General features: G+C 33.3%; 1 protein-coding gene across 3 annotated transcripts in view; it reads left to right on the top strand.

Moving 5' to 3' along the window:
* SNX6 (sorting nexin 6) overlaps nucleotides 1-12,964 on the top strand; it is a 60,563-nt gene that overhangs the window by 34,049 nt on the left and 13,550 nt on the right. For all 3 annotated transcript variants that reach the window (XM_074290624.1, XM_074290625.1, XM_074290626.1), the window contains 2 exons: nucleotides 10,801-10,906; nucleotides 12,382-12,457. In XM_074290624.1, coding sequence (XP_074146725.1) covers nucleotides 10,801-10,906; nucleotides 12,382-12,457 — 182 coding nt within the window. The remainder of the gene's footprint in view (nucleotides 1-10,800; nucleotides 10,907-12,381; nucleotides 12,458-12,964) is intronic.

Raw genomic sequence — 12,964 nt, 5'->3', positions numbered from 1 at the left:
TTGTTTTTTTTTTTTAATAGAAATGAGTGGTGTCCTTTATCCAAAGCTTTTTCTGCATCTGTTGATATAATCGATGTTTTTACTCTTATTATTGATATAATAGATTATGTTAGTAGTTTTCCTTTTGTAAAACCATCCCTGTGTTCCTGGTATAAATCTCATTTGAGCATAATGTATAATTTTTGTAATGTCTTTTGGCTAGTTTTTTTATTTAGGATATTTGCATTCATATTCGTTAATGAGTTCCTTTTCTTTTTACTCTTCCTGGTTCAAGTATCAATGTAATTTACCTTTTATTCCAAAGAATTTATTTTGAAATTAGTTGATCTTTAAAAGTTCAGTAGAATCATTTGTAAATCCAGCTGGTCCTGGAGCTTTTTTCTTAGAAAGTTTATGTATAGGTGGCGCAGTGGATAGAGCACCAGCCTTGAATTCAGGAGAACTTGAGTTCAAATGTGGTCTCAGACACTTAACACTTCCTAGCTGTCCCTGGGGCAAGTCATTTAACCCCAGCCTCAGGTGGGGGTGGGGAGAGTTCATGTATGACTTATTCAGTTGTTGGTGGTGGGTTTTTTTTTTTTTTTTTTTTTTTTTTTTGTTTTTGTTTTTGTTTTTTTTGTTTTACAATAGGCCTATTTAGATATTCTATTTCCTCTTTTGTTAATCTAAGCAATTTATATTTTTGTAAATATTCTTCCATTTCACCTTAATTGTATTGTCGTAGACTTCGGCAAAATAACTCCAGTTGCTTTAATTTCATCTTTGTTAGTGATATATTTACCCTTTCCGTTCTTAATACTAGAAATTGAGTTTTCTTCTCTTTTTTATTACATTAACAAATGGTTTGTCTGTTATATTGTGGGGTATGTTATTGTTGTTTTTTTTTCCATAAAACCTAATTCCTATTTTTATTTATTAATTCAATGATTTCTTATACTCTACCTTTATTTTTTTTAAGATTTCTAATTTAGCGTGGATTTTTAGTTTTTCTCCTAGGTTTTTTAAAATAACATACCCAATTCATTAGTTTACTTGCTCTCTTTTTTTATTTTATTCCTCTAATCATTGCTTTTGCTATATTCAGTAGGTTTTAATATGTTCTCTAATTATTGTCATTCTCTTCAATGAAGTTACTGGTTGTTTCTATAATTTTTTCTTTAACCCATTAGGTTTTTAAAATTAGGTTGTTTGAGCTCAAATTAATTTTTGATCTGAAATTCTTTTTACTTTAAAAAAAAAATTTAACAGTAGCTTTTTATTTTCAGAATACATGCCGATGTCTTTCAACATTCAACCCTGCAAAACCTTGTGTTCCGAATTTTTTTCCCTCCCTTCCCCCCACCGGCTATCCCAGACAGCAAGTAATCCAATAAATTAAGCATGTACAATTCTTCCAGTTCTTCTTATTTCCACTTTTATTATGCTGCACAAGAAAAATCAGGTCAAAAAGGAGAGGGAAAAAAAGCCAACAACAAGAAAAAATGGTGAAAATACTATGTTGTGACCCACATTGAGTTCCTGTAGTCCTGTTTCTGGATTCAGATGGCTCTTTTCATCACAAGTTTATTAGAATTGGCCTGAATCACCTCATTGTTGATCCATGACAATTGATCATCACATAATTTTGTTGTTGCTTTGTATGATATTCTTTTGGTTCTATTCACTTAAACTCACCATCAGTTTGTGCAAGTCTTTCCAGGCCTTTCTGAAATCATCCTACTGGTTGTTTCTTATAGAACACTAATATTCCATTACATTCATATACCATTACTTATTTAGATGTTCCCCAACTGATGGGCATCCACTCTAACTTTAAAATTCTTATACATTAATATATGACTTTTTTTTTAAAGTTATCATGCATTTCTGAGAAAAAGATGTTACTTGCTACTTTCATTCAATAGTCTCCAGATATCAATCATATCTTATCTTATCTAAAATTCTGTTCACTTTCTTGACTTATTTCTTTCTTTTGGAGGGAGAAGGGGATTAGATTTATCTATTTCTGAAAAGAGAAGATTAAAAGCCTTCATAATTATAGTACTATTCTCTATATCAATCTATAATTCATTTAACTTTTCTTTTTAAAATTTGGTTGCTAATTGACATTGATTTTTTTTTTAATATTTTGTGATTTAGAGGTTTTTTTATTTGTGGAATGAACTAGCTATTTCAGCTCTTCTCAATAACTAATATTTTTTGGATGTGGGAAATTCTAATAATTGGGTTGGTTTGGTGTTAGCCAGATCTGTTGGGGATAATTTTGTGGTTGTTTTTGTTGATATTCAAACATTTAAATCATGTGTGACTTGATGTTGTTTGGGATTTTTTTTTTTTTGTCTTTTTTCCCAAAAACAAAACAGAGTGATCTGCTGATCCTTCTATAGCTCATTTTGCAAATGAGAAAACTAAGGCAAACAGGTGAAATGACTTGCCCAAGAGCACATAGCTATTCTGTGATCATATCATTTTGACTCCAAACCCAGAGTCGACATTCTGCCACTTGGCTCCCTCTGCTGGGAGTATTTACCTGCAGAAATAGGGGTTGATATATATAATGGATCATATTTTTTTTTTTAATAGATTTTTTTTCCTTTCTCCCAAATTCCTTTTTTTTCATGTATACATATTCAAGTGAATTTGTAATCTCTAGATTTAGGAATTAATTCCCTATATATTATACTTCAACTAACCTGCTTATCCTAGCCAGTCTTGTCTCTATCTTCCTCAAAGTTCATTATAGGAAATCCACTCAGTGTACCTTCCTCATTTGGTATATGCATTTCAACTAGTAGAAGACTGATTATATCTGCCTGTTTGTTAATCCCCTTGCTAATCTCAGTCTATCTTTTTTTCCTGTTACATAGTTCTTAGAAGGTTATCTCTTATTTCTTACAGTTCCTTATTGGTTACATGTTATAGTTTGCTCATATTGACTATTTATACTTCTTTATTTCTTTATTGTCCTCTGTGTGATCTTTATCTTAGATCTTTGGAAGTATGGGCAGCTAGATGATGTAATGGATTAGAGCACCAGTCCTGAAGTCAAAAGGACTTAAGTTATCAAATCTGGCCTCAGGCACTTAATACTTCCCATTTGTGACCCTAAGCAAGTCACCCCAATTTCCCTAGCCAAAAAAAAAAAAAAAAAAAAAGGAAGTATTGATGTTCAAGTTTCACTGCCATATCTATAAAATGTTAAGGGCAACTAGTTAGCACAATGGATAGAGCACTAGACCTGGAGTCAAGAAGACCTGCAGGTCTGACCTTACACCTAGCTGTGTGACCCTAGAAAAATATTTATAAAATGTTTAGTATAATTCCCGTAACATATTAAGTTAGCTATTAATAGTAATATTTTTAAAATGAAGCTTGAGATCATCAAAAGACATTTTTAGCTTTCTGAAAGCAATCTAGCTCTTACCTCTTCAGTAACTCTGGTCCTAGCATATTGTTCCAAATATATATATATTACTGAATAAGTTTTATAAGATGTACATTTAAAATGCAAGTTGAAATCTTGGAATTTAAGCTTTACTGTATGGATAAGTAGACTAAATTCCTTTAAATTGTTACAGATCCATTCCAGGACTTTCTGATTGATATGGTCATTACAGTATCAACCACAAACAGTAGGATCTCAAAGACATCACCATTCATAGGGAATTCTTTCAGACCCCAACTCTGGATAAATGATCTCTTATCTCAATGAGAAATAATTTTGGCAAGCTTACAGTCTTCCTGTTTAATGCTTCACCTGATGTTTATTATGAGATAGTCATTGAACAAGGTTATTTATGTTATTGAAGCATACTTTAGCCATGTAATATGAAGACAGAAATCATTCGAAAAGATTCTGATGTTGAAAAAGATTAAAAAGGAATGAAAAATCTGCATGGCAGAGGATGAAGCAAATAGATATTATTATAGAAACAATGAACATGAACTTGGACAGACTTTGACAAATAGTGGAGGATAGAAGGGCCTGAGGTGCTATAGTCCATGGAGTCTGAATATCGATATTTATGCTATTGCATTTTCCAAGAAATCCTGAATGATCTTGATCTATTATATCTCCCCATATCCAGTTTGTTGCTGACGCATGTCAATTTCACCTTAGCAATATCTTTTTTATATTCCCCCTTCTCTTTGATATTGCCACTATTCTCTTACAAGCCATCATCACCTCACACTTTGATTATTATAATAGCTTGCTGGTGGGTCTGCCTGCTTCAAGCCCCTATCGCTTCTCTCATCCATTTTTCATTCAACCAGTCAAGTGATTTTCCAGAAGCATAGGTCAGAACACGTCAAGCCACCTTTCTCTTCCCTCCTCATCCCTCATACACACAAACTCACACTCAATAAATTGCAGTGGCTTCATATTGTCTCTAAGAACATATAGAAAATTCTCCATTTGGCATTCAAAGCCCTTCATAATCTATCTTTTCTGTCTCCTTTGATCTTATATTTTTGATCCGCTATTAGTCTCTTGGTTATTCCAAAACAAAATGTTTCATCTCTCAACTCCAGGCATTCTCTCTGTCCATCAAGCCTAAAATGCTTTTCTTTCTTCACTTTGACTGGTGACTTCCCTGGGTTCCTTTAATCCCTTAAGTAAAATCTTACGTTCTACAGGAAATCTTTCCTAATTTGAATATCAGTGCCTTCCCTCTGTTTATTTCCTGTTTATCCTGCATATAACTTGCTTTGTATACACTTGTTTGTATGTTTTCCCCTTTATTAGATTGTAAGCTCCTTGAGATTAGCAACTATCTGTCTTTTGCCTCTTTTTGTGTCTCCATTGCTCAGCACAGTGCCTGATACATAAAAGGCACTTAAGAATATTGATATATTATTTGGAGATACCTAGTTGCAAAGGATTCTGTAAGATTGGAGCTGAGGTGGGAGCATTTTTGCCAAGCTCTTGTACCATTCCCCTCTACACAACTTTAAGAAAGTGTGTCAAATCAAATTCTAAGGAACATAACAAAAAAAAGTCATAGGAACTTATTTTTCCAGTCCAGGACAATTTAGAAGGGTAGGAAGAAAAGTTTGCAGTGCTCAGGTGTGGATTGGCTAGAAGTACAGCACACTGGAAATAACACCCAACTATGGGCCTTCAAAGTAAAAGCAAGTCTATTTGACTATGCTCAAAAAGATTGTAGAAGAGTGTGTGAACCCTGGGTCCATAATCTGGTCTCATTTGACAACTCACTTCTAAGGCAGAGAGGCATTTATGGTAATCAAGGAGCAAAGGTCCTGTTTCTCGATTGTCACAGTTTCAGGGAAGTAAGGAATTATTGTGTGAAGGAGCAAAAGCCTTATTTGGTAAGGACTAGAAAAGTACTGAAAACTTAGAGTCTTCTCTTCTTCCTTCTCCCCCCTCCCCCACCCTCAACTATGGAAACAGTTAAGACATAAAAACCTTGAAGCTCAGGACCCTACACCACCAGCCTCTCAAGCGTTAAGCTGAGCCAAATTCCAAAATAAAGTAAAAAGTCAAAAAAAAAAAATCAACAAAGATGAGGCAAGATGGTAGCCGAGAGACAGAAACCTGGTGGACTCTTCCAGAATTCCCCTCCAAACAAATTTAAAATAAGACCTCAAATCAAATCATCAAAAATTCAAGGTGAGATATTATTCCATGCTAAGACAGGTGAAGAGGTCTATGACACAGGGGCTGGTTCATAGTGCAAAAAGTGGTAATTCCAGTAATTGGTCTTGGAAGCCACTTTGATAGCATTTATGTTAGGAGCTGCAACAGCTACTTTGGGAGCTCTCATTCTAGAGACAGTAAGAGATTTGGACAATTGTTAACAGATTTCAGGGGACTCTTGGCTGGTACTGCTTGGCACCTCTACTGTCAATACATATTTCTGGGTCACACTTCCAAGATGGAGAGAAACACTTGTGGATAGTCACAAGGAAACAGATCCTGATAGCAGTTCCAAGGAAGAAAACAGTACTAGCATTTGCAGCCACAGGAGAACTGGGGACCTGCATTTATTGTAAGATTAAGTTGTAAGAACACTAATGATTGTGGCAGCACAAGAACAGTAGACCTTTTTCTGGGTGCCAGAGCACATACCAGGAGAGATGATCAAACTTCTCCACAAATCATACCATCTTGGAAGCACCAAAAACTTGTAGACCCTCCCTCCCCCTCAAAAAAAAAAAAAATGGCTCTGAAAAATAGCACAAAAAAGTCTCTTGGGACACTACCTTCCCACTCTCAGGTGAGCAGAGTCCTATGCATAAAGTTCATAATCAAGAAATAGCCTGGGAAAGTGAGCAAACAACAAAAAAGAACAACCATAAAAAGCTACTGCAGCATCAGGGTCTTTTAAGATACATACACAGAAGAAAACAGCAATCTGATATGCTAGCTACAAAAGAAAGAAGAAAGTACCAATTGGACATGAGCTCAGAAAGAAATGCTGCAAGTTCAAAAAGATAAGAGTGGAGAGTAGAAAAAAATGATACAAGAAAAGAGGATTAGCTTAGTAAAGGGGACACCAAAAAATACTGAAAAAAATAGCATCTTAAAAAACAAATTGGCCAAATGATAAAAGAGCCATAAAAATTCACTGAAGAACTTTAAAAGGCAGAATCGGTTAAGTGGAACAAGAGGAACAAAAACTCACTGAGGAAAAATAAAACCTTAAAAAATTTAAATGGACAAGTGAAAGCCATGAAAGTCCATGAGGCATCAAGAAACTATGAAAGCAAAGTCAAAAGAATGAAAAATTAGAATATATCAGAAAAAAACTTGCCTGGAAAATAAATCAAGGAAAGGGAATTTAAGAATTAGTGGACTACCAGAAAAGGCATGATTTAAAAAAGACCTTAGTCTTAATATTTTAAAATATCCAAAAAAACTCACCAAGCTGTGCATACATAGTAAAAGCAGAGGGTAAAATAGATATGGAAATAATTCTCCCATCTCCTCCTAAAAGAGATCCTAAAATGGAAACTCTCACAAATATTAAAGCCAAATTTCAGAGCTCCCAGGTCAAAGCAAACATATAAAATGAGATCATACAAGTTTTAACAATACCTTACACATTGCAGGAGAGAAGAGACTTAGGAAATGACACACTTGATGGCAAAGGAGCTAAAATTACAATAAAGAATCACTCAGCAAAACAGTACATTTCTTCAAGGGAAAAAATGGATATTTAATGAATAAGAAAGATGTCTTACAAACACAAGACTCAAAAGAGGTATAAAAAGGTAAACATGAAAGCAAGAATTATATGTATATACTCAATTGGATATAAATAAGGAAAATAGGAGGAGAAAGGGCAAAGAAAAGGGGAGATTTGGTAAAATGGGGGGTTTATGGAGAAGAATGGTCAGAAGTAAAACATTTTGAAAGAGGAATAGGATAAAACAAGAATGATAAAGAGAAGAAAAATAGTATTAGGGAGCCAGGTGGAGAATAAACAGTAATGGCTCTCAAATAAAATGGATTAGAAAACAGATTCCAACTTGTACAGGACAAAGTGGTGGCAAATAATTGGAAACTATGGGGATGTCCATCAATTTGGAGAGTGACTCAACAAGTTGTTGCATATGATTGTGTTGTTATACTATAAAAAGTAAGGAAAGGTAGAGTTTTCAGAAAAACTTGGAAAGATTTCAAAGAACTGTTGCAAAGTTAAATGAGTAGAACTAGGAAATGATTGTAACAACAATCATCTGTGAAAGACTTAGTTACTCTGATGAATATAATAAATGATCCATGATGATTGCAAAGGACTCAGGATGAAAAATCCTATTCCCCTTCAGAGAAAACTTAGGAATTCTTGAATACAGAATGAACCAGATTTTTTTTCAATTTCTTTTTCTTGCCTTTTTCCACCAACAGAACTTAATATGAAAATACATTTTTCACAATTTCACATTTGTAATTTCTATATTGCTTGTCTTCCCAGTCAGTGGAGGAGAGGAATAGAAAGAGGGAGAGAATTTGGAACTTGATAAAAACTTAAAAGAACAATGGGTTCATCTGTTCTTAATTTCTTTCATTTAATGGATTCTTCTATTCTTAATATCTTTCATTTAAAGGTGCTAAAGATAAAATACATTGTTGAATTAGTTTCCAAAAACCTATATATTTACTGATGATACTTCAGAGAGCTACTCTTGATTCCTCTATTGATGTTTCACATTTTTTATGTCTGTGGGAGAGTTAGAATTAAAAATAAGTAATAAAGTATTAAAGACATTTTTTCAATGGTTTTAGTAACTTTCCTTCAGATCTATCATCAGTCTTTGTGTTTTCATTGTACTATTTTCTCATCTTCCTACATAGACTTGAAATTAGTCTAGTTCAGCCACTTTTTCTTTGCTCTCTTCAGTAGCATGTCTTCCTCTAGAAAGCATACTTGAGACTTCATTGTCCAAGTATGATTCCACTGTCATTGATGAAAAAAGCATTTAGTTAAAATTATTTTTGTACAACTTTTTCATTTTTATTCTTTCAGAACCTTCCATTTCCACCCTTGAATGCCCTAGGTATAACTGAGCTTAGTGGGATGTCTTGTAAAACTTTCTTTGTTGATTTTACTCTCTACTACTATGGGGTTTTTTTATTAATTTTTATAATTATAATATTTCCTTTGACAGTACATATTCATAGGTAATTTTTTTTTACAACATTATCCATTGTACTCCCTTCTGTTCCAAATTTTTCCCCTCCTTCCCTCCACCCCCTCCCCTAGATGGCAGGCATTCCCATACATATTAAATATTTTATAGTATATCCTAGGTACAATATATATGTGCAGAATCAAATTTTGTTGTTATTGTTGTTGTTGCAAAGGAAGAATTGTATTCGAAAGCTAAAAACAATCTGGGAAGAAAAGCAAAACAAAACAAAACGGTGCTCACAGTTTATACTCATTTCCCAGTGTTCCTTTTCTGGATGTAGCTGATTCTGTCCATCATTGATCAATTGGAATTGGATTAGCTCTTCTCTATGTTGAAGATATCCACTTCCATCAGAATACATCCTCATACAGTATCATTGTTGAAGTGTATAATGATCTTCTGGTTCTGCTCGTTTCACTTAGCATCAGTTGATGTAAGTCTCTCCAAGCCTCTCTGTATTCCTCCTGTTGGTCATTTCTTACAGAACAATAATCTTCCATAACATTCATATACCATAATTTACCCAACCATTCTCCAATTGATGGACATCCATTCATCTTCCAGCTTCTAGCCACTATGAAAAGGGCTGCCACAAACATTTTGGCACATACAGGTCCCTTTCCCCGCTTTAGTATTTCCTTGGGATATAAGACCAGTAGTAGCACTGCTGGATCAAAGAGTATGCACAGTTTGATAACTTTTTGGGCATAGGTACAAATTGCTCTCCAGAATGGTTGGATTCTTTCACAACAATGCATCAGTGTCCCAGTTTTCCCACATCCCCTCCAACATTCATCATTATTTGTTCCTGTCATCTTAGCCAATCTGACAGGTGTGTAATGATATCTCAGAGTTGTCTTAATTTGCATTTCTCTGATCAATAGTAATTTGGAACACTCTTTCATATGAGTAGAAATAGTTTCAATTTCGTCATCTGAAAATTGTCTGTTCATATCCTTTGACCATTTATCAATTGGAGAATGGCTTGATTTTTTATAAATTGAAGTCAATGCTCTGTATATTTTGGAGATGAGGCTTTTATCAGAACCTTTAACTGTAAAAATGTTTTCCCAATTTGTTACTCCCCTTCTAATCTTGTTTGCATTAGTTTTGTTTGTGCAGAAACTTTTTAATTTGGTGTTATCAAAATGTTCTATTTTGTGATCAATAATGATCTCTAGTTCTCCCTTGGACACAAACTCCTTCCTCCTCCACAAGTCTGAGAGGTAGACTATCCCATGTTCCTCCAATTTATTTATGATTTCATTCTTTATGCCTAAATCTTGGACCCATTTTGATCTTATCTTAGTATGTGGTGTTAAATGTGGATCCATACTACTATGTTTTTTAAGATGTTGGAGCTCATAATCTGTCCATCATTTTTCATATTTTACAAACAAGTTTATATAATCATTTTAGTTATATATATTTAATTTTTGAATGGCATAATTCTAGAAATATGTTCTTATAAGGCCATGTCTTAAGAACTACGGGCAAATGTAAACCTTATAAAGGTTTCTGCACAAATAATTAAAAGCATATGACTGCTTTTCATGCTTTTAAATGAATGTATAAAGTGTACAGAAATAGTCATTCATACCACTATCTTTCATAGAAGATGCATTTCTTATTAAAATATTGATTTACAAATTGATTTTTCCCCTGTGAATACTAAACTTGTAACTGGTGCAGATTTAAAAACAAAAAGAAAAACATTTCAACAAAACATTTGGTTATTTTTTTTCAATTATTTATTCATATCCCTGGACTTTGTGACCCCATAGACTATAGTATCTCCAGGCCCTTCTCTCCACCATTTTCTCTAGAAACTTATTCAAGTGCATGTTCGTGGTTCACATAACACTATCCATGTCATCCTCAGTTGTTCCCTTTTCCTTTTGCCTTCAGTCTCTCCCAGCATCAAGATCTTATACAGTGATTTCTGCTTTCTCATTATATGGCCAGAGTGTTTCAGCCTCAGTATTTGAATAGTCTTAATTTCTTTTAAGTATTGACTATTTTTGAACTCCTTGTTTAAGAGACTCACCACAATTCAAAAATATCAGTTCTTTAGTGCTCAACTTTCCTTATAGTCCAACTTCAGACTATGTGAAAATCTTGTTTTTTTGTTTTGATCTACAGGATGTAGATGATTTCTTTGAACATGAGCGAACATTCCTTTTAGAATATCATAACCGAGTTAAGGATGCGTCTGCTAAATCAGATAGGATGACAAAGTCACATAAAAGTAAGTATTAACTTTCTGAAGAGAAACCTAGAATCAACACAAAGTTAATGTACCAAAAGTTGTTTATCACATACGTTGGCAATTTCCTTAGGATAGGACTATTCTTATTTTTAATTTAATGAATGCACATGCAAGGATCAGGTAGAACAGTAGACTCTGGATATAGCTAATAAATGTTTTAATGGAAAGGAGGGAATTAGAGAAGTTTCCTGCTTGGTAACTAATAAACTTCTGTTCTTCATAACATTCCTTTAAGGTACTTGAAAGTTATATTTTAACTCTTCTCTAGGAAACTTCTGTCTCTAATATGTAGTTCTTTTCAAATACAGAGACAAAACTAGAACCTTTCATGCTATCTCTACAAACAAAAAGAAACATTCTTACAATTCATTCTCCAGTTGATAAATGGTCAAAGGATACGATCAGACAATTTTCAGATGAAATTAAAACCATTTCTAGTCATGAAAAAATGTTCTAAATCAGTATTGATCAGAGAAATGCAAATTAAGATAACTGATGTATCATTACACACCGCTCAGATTGGCTAAGATGGCAGGAAAAAATAATGATGAATGTTGGAGGGAATGTGGGAAAACTGGGACACTAATATATTTTTGATGGAGTTGTGAACTAGTCCAGCCATTCTGTAAAGCAATATGGAACTATGCTCGAAGGGCTAGCAAAATCCCAGTAGCACAAAGGAAATAGAAGATGCTCGAATCTAAATTAGTATCCCAAATATTCAGACATTTGTGTCCGACCTGTGGTAGAGCTTCAGAGGTCATATTGAACTTCACCCACAATCTAATACACTATGCCTGAACCCCAATGTTGTGATATCATTGGTCCTCTTCAAGTACAAAGAACAAACAATATAAAATCAGAAAACTGAGTAAACTTCATATGATTTCTGATCTATACCTGGATAGTTATTAATCAAGTATTTAAAGAGGTGAATTCTATTAGATCCAGATATCCAAGAAAATCCTAGACTTTCTCATAAGGAAAATATAATTTTTATGGTCTATGGAGTCATGAAGAATCAGAATGATTGAACAATAACCACACACACAAACACTTAAACAGTCAAAATTAATTAACCAGCAAAATGAAAATATCTGTTGAGTTTTCAGTTCTTAGCTGGCAAACTACAAAATTTTTATAAACTTATTTCTTTATGAAAATTCAGAATTCATAGTTATGAAAATGGTTAATTTTGGTTTGGTCAAAATGACCTATCTGTAAGAAATTTTGAAATGTTTCCAAATCCAGAGCTTGTAGTAGAGAATGCATATTTAGAAAGGATTTTCTTTGGAATAAGCACTTTTATCTAAAAAGTTGTACTGATGGCATAGTCTTGGAAGACAATGTTATATTAGTCTTCAACATCTTTCTTCTCTAACAATTTTCATTAATTAACAAATAATGAATTCTGTTAGAATGATATGTTAAATTTTGTTCAAAATTTTCTTTAGGTGCTGCAGATGATTACAATAGAATTGGATCTTCACTTTATGCATTAGGAACGCAAGATTCTACAGATGTATGCAAGTAAGCACTTTGGTTAACAGCATTTAAGATAAAAAAACATAGAAAAATTGCTGAATACACTTAGTCTATATACCTGCAACTTATGAAATTCATTTTTTCTGGTTCAATTAAAATTTATATCAAGAAATTTGCTGAATGTGCTCTATTAGCATTCTATCCTAATTTTTCTTCTGTTCACTTATCCCAAATATGAAACATTTGTTATTTTCTGTCCACTCCTTTTTCACTTGGTAAAAATTGGCTGAAGTTTTTTCTTGACTTCTTGTTAAGTCTTACAAGTCATTTTTGTACCTTTGAGAAATGGTAATAACAGTTTCAAATTCATAATAAGAAAGATTATTGCACTTCAGATGTTGTTTTTTGAAACATGATTTATTCCATATTTTATAATTTGTTAAATATGAATTTGGCAACAATGAGTTTACTAATAATACAGAATGAACCTAATGATATAGTAAACTATTCAGAAAGTTTGATTGTATAACTATCCTGTAAATTGTAGGGCAA

This window comes from Sminthopsis crassicaudata, chromosome 2 (assembly GCF_048593235.1).
Source record: "Sminthopsis crassicaudata isolate SCR6 chromosome 2, ASM4859323v1, whole genome shotgun sequence".
NCBI classification, from domain to species: Eukaryota; Metazoa; Chordata; class Mammalia; order Dasyuromorphia; family Dasyuridae; genus Sminthopsis; species Sminthopsis crassicaudata.
Note: the sequence above shows the minus strand (reverse complement) of the source record. Positions and strands in the feature narration are given on the sequence as shown.